General features: G+C 45.2%; 1 protein-coding gene across 1 annotated transcript; it reads right to left on the bottom strand.

Annotated features, from left to right (window-relative positions):
- Window positions 1-1,819: 1,819 nt before the first annotated feature.
- On the bottom strand, window positions 1,820-6,106 carry LOC116190034. Its single transcript, XM_031519713.1, has 2 exons — window positions 6,039-6,106; window positions 1,820-2,360 (listed from the first exon to the last, which is right to left on the bottom strand). Exons 1-2 carry the CDS (start codon window positions 6,104-6,106, stop codon window positions 1,820-1,822), a joined length of 609 nt encoding a protein of 202 aa, XP_031375573.1.
- Between the last annotated feature and the right edge of the window lie 984 nt (window positions 6,107-7,090).

Here is a 7,090-nt window from a genome sequence, read left to right on the forward strand (position 1 = left end):
GAAATATTATTTAATCGTGGAAATGCCATGTCAGGTGCACCTATCAGAATCGGAACAGACCAATTACCAGATCCACCTATCATCGCCGGCATAACCATAAAAAAGATCATTAAAAAAGCGTGAGCCGTTATTAAAACATTATAAAGTTGATGATTCCCCCCAAGAATTTGATCGCCGGGTCGTGCTAATTCCATACGAATCAGTACTGAGAAGCATGTGCCCATCACTCCAGCAATGGCACCGAAGATGAAATATAGAGTCCCTATATCCTTGTGGTTAGTGGAGAACAGCCATCGGACCGGATTTGTCATAAAATTGAGATTATTTCGTTTCCTTCCTTATCAGAGAGGGGCCCCTTAGGGAGCGGGGCTTCTTTATTGAAAAAGGGGGGATGGGGAAGGTCCGGAAAGCCCTCACTTTATTGATGGGGCATTTTGAGCCCCTTTTCCTCTCACCCCCCCCCCGGTTCTGGTTCAGGAAAGGGGCAAGGCAATGATCTTACTTCGAAGCAATCTCTGGAGTTTTCCCTTATCCGAACGAGTCTTGCAAGAAAATAGGATTTCATATTGAGCTCCAAATATACGCTATTGGGATAGGATGGCTCCTACTAGCTCTCCCCCCCTAAGAACCGCACGTGCGAGTTCCCCCGCATACGGCTCAAGTGGCGAAGGCCCTTTCCTTCGCGCTTGGTAAGCGCTTCGCTGTAGCCAAGCTTACTGCTAGCCTATCGGCTAGAGCCAAGCTTCGACCGCGACTGCTCGTCGCTTCTGGCCGCCTTATTCCGTCACCCGAGATCCAAGTCAGCACCGGCAAAGATCTCTTGATTCCTTGCGGCCGGGCCGGCTTGGAAGCAAGCTACCTGTCGCCTATCTCACCCCCTTTCTATTAGGTTGATAGGTTGCCCCTTTCCCCTTTCTCTAAGTTGTTGGTAAGCTTCCAAAGCTCCTTCCTTCAGCTGGGTGAGCCTTCGCTTTTTGGATCGTCTTCTGCCCAATGCGGTACCCTCCCGTTTTTTTGTTCCCATTGGGTTTACCTTGTTCACAGGTCGACCCCATGGCAGCAAGAAAAGGCGATCTTGTGCTATACTCCGGTGATCTCTTTCCTACCGAGGCACGCAAACTCCCATCGTGTCCCAGATCACATTCCGTGAATCGAAAGGGGAAGCCTACTCATCCATCAGCTCCTCTCGTAGATCGGTGCGGTTTGACGAAGCGTCTAAGCACAGTTCACTCGCGTTGATCAATCAAGAGTTTTGCCGCCACTCCAACACTTAAGGTTACCTCTTTATCATACACTTCTTGCAGTCTTTCCCACGCTTCATACCCCCTCTTTCTTCTTAAGGTAAGGTAAAGGGCCAGGCATGGTGGGGTAGGAGCATCCTGTCGGCAATCTTTTGGGCTTGACCAAGAAGTCTTATGTCCTCCGAGTCGCACGGCGTTTTAACCGAAAGAACTTCTTGCGCAATTCATGCCTTTCTGTTTTTATGACCAGAAATTGTTTCTTGATTTCCATTTCAAATTGTTCTCTGGACTTTTTATCAATATGAGGTGATCGTAAGACAGTATATAATACTCGTGATTCAGGCAATCCAATCTTCCGTGTGTAAGGCGGAAGCCCCCAAAAATGGTTTTTCAAAAATGGGTGATCAAAAGATCGAATCACTATGCCTATCTTGGTGGTCGTTACTTTTGGTGGTCTTTCTTTTTGGCTGACTCATCTTCCTGTTCTATTGATCAGAAGCATCCAGCAGCGCCACGACAATCGATTAAGTCGTGGAGTTTTCATCGAGATCCGCTACCCGCGTGAAAACCTTTTCCTTTCATTTTTTAAAGGCATCGGATTGTACTCCCCCATCATGGAGCTGGTCTCGCAGGCGAGAGAGATTCTTTAAGGAGTCCTCTCCCGTGGAGGTACGTGGATTATCCAGGGCCCGGGCCCCGCGTCCCTCCCAATCGCCACTTGGATCAAGTACGGCCATATGCCGTATGATATCCACCTTGACTTCGAAGCGGTCTTCTGCGTCAAGATGGGCCAAGTAAATCTCCTCTGCCGAGCGGTTGGAGTGTGATCCTAAGAGGCGCTCCCGTATAGATAGAACACTATCGCCTCCGATCACTTCATCCTCGTGATAGGGGTAGGGTACGGGAGGGAGAATATCTGCTTCCCCGGGAGCTACTGGATTCTCGGGGGCGTTTTGGGGGTCCGGCTGGGCCCCTTCTTCGCCTTCAAAATCGAAAAGAGTAGTCCAACCGGGGCTCCTACTGCTACCCGCCATTTCACTGCCTGACGGCACGTTGGAGGGTTGCTCCGCTGCAGGATTGGCAGCAGGTTGACCTCCTGCATGTGCAAGCTGGAACCTACTGCCGAACCAACAAGAAAAACAAGAACGAAAATAGGAACCTCCCAACCAAGAAGCCGACTTACCAGAACGCGGAACGACCTGACCAGTAGGATTGATTTTAGTTTTCCCCAAATCAGACTCAAATCAATGCTGAATACAAGAAATCAAAAATAGACTACGGTTAATACGGAAAAAAGTACAAAGACAACGATCGAAATGCGAACAAAAAGATTTTTTAAATTCGCAAGAGTTTTTATCAATCTTCCAATCATTTTCTGTGGGTTGCATGGTAATTTTCATGTAGTTTTTATTTTCAATTTTGCACAAGAATGACATAAGTAATGACCACATTGGGGCCTCACAATTTCCGTGAGAGATCCGATCTCGGTTGTTTTCAACTTTATCTCCTTCTCAATCGGTATGGCTCTTGGAGGAAAGTGGATCCAGGTTGGTTTCCCAACCCAACGGATCGTAACCTTAGGGCGACAGCCGAACCATGGTTAGTCACCCCCGCCAATGGATCTGATCTATTCTTCTCTTCCGCGAGTGAGTAGGTGGGTACACGGAACACTTATCTAATAAAAAAAGTTTCCAAGAAAACTTCGTTCGAATTGCATGTGTTAAGCATATAGGCCAATAGCTTCTTCGCGCTAAGCAACTTCTTGGCAGCTTCAACCTCCTCAACCTTAGATGGAGGAGAAAGGAAGAAAGACTTTCACTTTCTACGCTACGATCTTTCTTCTCTTATGAAATTTCGTCTAAGAAAGAAGTAGTCTAAGAAAGAGAAGGGGAAGTTGACTCCAACTGGCTGATCGACCAGCCCGCAAGCTACTCCATTTTCTTTTATTATCTGCTATTGATTATGTTCTAAATGCTACTTGCTTATTTACGCAATTACAGCCCCGTGAGTAATAAAGTAGGGTTATGAAGGATTTAGCCTTTATTGACTTTGAGAAAAAAGGGAAGAAGAAGGATCTTCTTCGGTGGATCCCTCTTGTTCCTGTTTAGTCCCCTTCGTTTCGGAGGTTTCTTTCAGTCAGAAGGGCTGCTCTTCCTGCTTTAGTCAATCAATGCAGAAGTTCTTTTCTTCGCTTAGTTTCACTACTCTTGCTATAGGGGTTAGGGCTTTCTTTAACTTTATCTTCTTTTTTTTTTATGGTAGAGCATAAGCTAGTCTTTTTGGAATCTCCGCTGCAGTTGTTCACGAATCCCTTTTCAGGGGTGAAAAAGGAATAATGAATCCGGTGCTATTGGACTGCCTTCAAGCGCAGAACAGGAGAAGAAAAAAAAAGGAAGTATGGTAAGTTAGGAGTTCCATAAGCCAACTTATCCCCGGGGTCACGAAGATCTAAGTAAGGAGGGAGTTATAGTGACTAGTTTGAAGTGGCGAATGCTCTTTCTTCCTATCTGGGAATCATAGCCTAGTCTGACTCATCGAAGATGCACAGAATCGTCTTTTTTACTTTTCACTCCTAGCTGTGAAGAAAAAAGCAAGTAGTCGCTTCCAAGAGCTAGGAAGCTGAGACAATTTCCTTTCGTATGGAGCAAAGAAAGCATAACTATGGTCTGATGAACGGTTAGATGGCTTATCTGTCACCAAATAGGCTCAACTCAAAAAGGCTAATCCTTGAAAAAGGCGAGTTGCGCTAAGGTCTCAGTTCCAGGTCTAAGTACTACAGACGAAGCACACCGAACCTAGGTTTCTTTCTACCTCGTCAGAGAAGAAGGAAAGTTTATTCCCTTTTTTGTACGAAACTGGGCTATGAATCCAATCCCATCGAGAAAGTGCGAGTGCTTTGATGCTGCTGTTAAGTTCGAAGGGTAAGGCTTGGTCTCATTCCAGTTTGCCACCGTATTTATCTGGGGTGAAAGTTCCTAATCTCTATATTATAAAATTAGAATGTCATAGATTCTATTCTAGATGCAAGGTAAGGTGCGGAGCGAAAGGAATAAAGGCAATCAAGGAAAGGTCGAAAGCTAGGAAAAACCTCTATTTCAAAACCGGGTGTTCACTCAAACTAAAAAAGCCTATCTTTCTGGCACTGGGCATTGTTCCTAATTAAATTCCCTTTCTTTCTGCAGGGTGTGAGATCGTATGAGCTCCTCTATGTTAGTATAGCGCGTGGGAAATACCAAAACTAGCTCCTACTCCCACTCTATCAATTGGAGCGGTTAGGCCTTTTCCTAATGTCCTTCTAAGGCACCAAGAGCGCTCTCACTATTCCTTATTGCCGAAAGACAGATCCCAGTACTCGTCTTAGTGCCCGGTATTCGGAGAAAGGGTTCTTTATTAGAAAGAGAAAGAAAAGGTATTTCCATTTCCCGGTCTTCCCAACTAGTAGAATTCTTACAACAGCTGAAATAGCAACGAATCCTGCTAACAGCAGAAAGAGAGCTACGCCTTTTCTTCCTATTTCTATACAACAAAGAATTCCTGAAAGAAAGGGAATCCTATCCAATCTCGCTGAGAAGGACGGAAAGACTACCAGCCTATGCTGTTCGATCTCCTCTCCAACCAGTCGAGCTGCTTCGCTCCTTTTTTTATTCTATATAGAGACTTTTCTTCTTCAATCGATGCCTACCTCTGGGCAGGACTTATTAAATGTTGACCAGCAGACAGAGTTTTCTTTGCTCTACTCCAATTGGTAGAGGCAGAGCAGAGGTGACAAGATCCATTTCTCGATTCCCCCCATCTCTTTCGATGGGATTTCCATTAATAGAAAGAGAGTTCAATCGTGAAACTTTCTCAATTTCCTTTTTTCGGAAACGGGAAAAAGGTTGAAAAGAGGAGTTCTTATTCCCAAGTACCTCACCACAACTACTAGCCCGGCCTACAAGACCGCTTATGGTTATGCCGAATCAATCTACTTACTATACTATAGGCCTATACTATAGGCAATACTGTCAGCTAGGAAAGCTTTCAAGCATACTATCACTGCTAGGCTACTACTTTTATCTGGTTCGTTCCTAGCCCAAGAAAGCTAAGGCGCTAAGGCAAGGACAAGATCCAGGTATGAAGTGACTGGTTCGATAGGACCAGGAAGACCTTATGACTAAGGAAATATGTGACTTACTTAATTGAGTATTGAGTTGCCTCACCACTGAACTAACTACCTCGAGAGCTAAGAATAAACTTAGCAATTTGATAATCGAAGCTACCGGCTCTTCCACTGACTCGTCCACTGCTGCTAACCAAGCTAATCCTACTGCCAAGCTACAGGAAGGGACTTTTTCTTCATTGCCCTTGCCAGGATCAAAGTAAGAGTTGATCGATGGCATACTACTTGCTCTCTCCCCTCGGTGACGGAACTCGCCTAAGGGGCGTAGCGATCTGATACAACTATTTATATATGATAGCAGCAAAGTCAACTGATTGAACAAAGGAAGAGCAACTCTCTCGGCTCACTTCAATGGGTGACTTCGCTACCTTCCCAGAACTGCTTCCTTACTTAGATCGTTCGTGACTCAATGAAAACATCGACACAGGATCAAAAAAGAAAGAAGTCTACTTACTTGCCTTCTCTTTCACTCCCAAAAGCAGAATGAGAAGCGATCTTTAGTTACCACCACCTTCAACAACTTCCTTCGGACCTATGGTGACTTCTCTCCAGAAGACCGAGAGTCAGGACTTAAGCTATGCCCGTACTAAACCTAATCAAGAGCGGGAAAGGGGACATCTCTTTCATTCAAAGCAGACCAAGGCAATCCCGATTCAATAGCAGTGGCTTCTCTAAGAGCTGAGTCAATAGCTGCGGTAATGCCCATTCTTGCAAAAGAAGAACTCTCCCGTACTCTTGTACCTTTCTTGAACTCGCTCATCAAGCGTTTCAGTAGTCTGCCTTCTAGGGCAAATTTCCACTCTTAAGCAAGGGGGCAAATCTCTTCGTTGCCTTTCGTCAGCCTAACTAAACTCCAATGATCAATCTCTCTCTTAGCAATGATCTGTCTAGGGCCATTTGAACTAAGCTAATAAGAATCACTTTTCCTTTCCCTTGCCCTTTCATCTATCTATCTCGGCTAGTGAATTGATTAAAGAAGGGCTTTTTCCCGGCGAGAACCCCTTCTTAAAAGTTCCTTTTTTTAAAAGTTCTGTTAGGTTCTTAGTTGTTTGTACGAGTATAGAGAAGAGACTTTCTATAGGAATAAGAGCTGATCTTGTTACTGCTTGTGCGGAAACTTACCTTCACCTATTGTACGCCCAGATGAAAAGTCATGCTCAACCTCTCAAGGATTTCATTACAGGGACGGGACTGGGAAGAATGAAAGAAGGAGCTCCCCAATCGACAATTTGGTTCAACTCCAGGAAGGAAGGCAAAGATTCTAGATAAATTCCTGGATGATGAACAAGATGCACTGCAGCAGCAATAGCAAGTCACTTTGGAACGACTCGGCATCGAGGTCTCGCCGAGCCTTCTCTACTGTACTCCCCAACCGCACCACCTGGGGAAACCAAGCGAAAGAAGACAAGATCGAATCGGAAAGCACTGTCTCGTGCTCGTCTCGTTGAGTGGACACAAAAGACTGCTTTCCTGGTAGCCGTTGATTCTAAACTCTCCTTCCCTTGAATTCGCTTCCTCCCTTCATCTCTCTCTTTCATCGGCGAACAATAAAGCACGGTGGGATGCATTGACACGACTCCACCTATTGAATAGAGAGAGGGCCTATTACTAACGAGCGATTCTGGCTTTACGTCTCCATCTTGATTGGAATCTATCAAAAAAGGGTAATCCCACAGAATCATCGGGCTTG

This window comes from Punica granatum, unplaced genomic scaffold (assembly GCF_007655135.1).
Source record: "Punica granatum isolate Tunisia-2019 unplaced genomic scaffold, ASM765513v2 Contig00107, whole genome shotgun sequence".
Lineage (NCBI taxonomy): Eukaryota > Viridiplantae > Streptophyta > Magnoliopsida > Myrtales > Lythraceae > Punica > Punica granatum.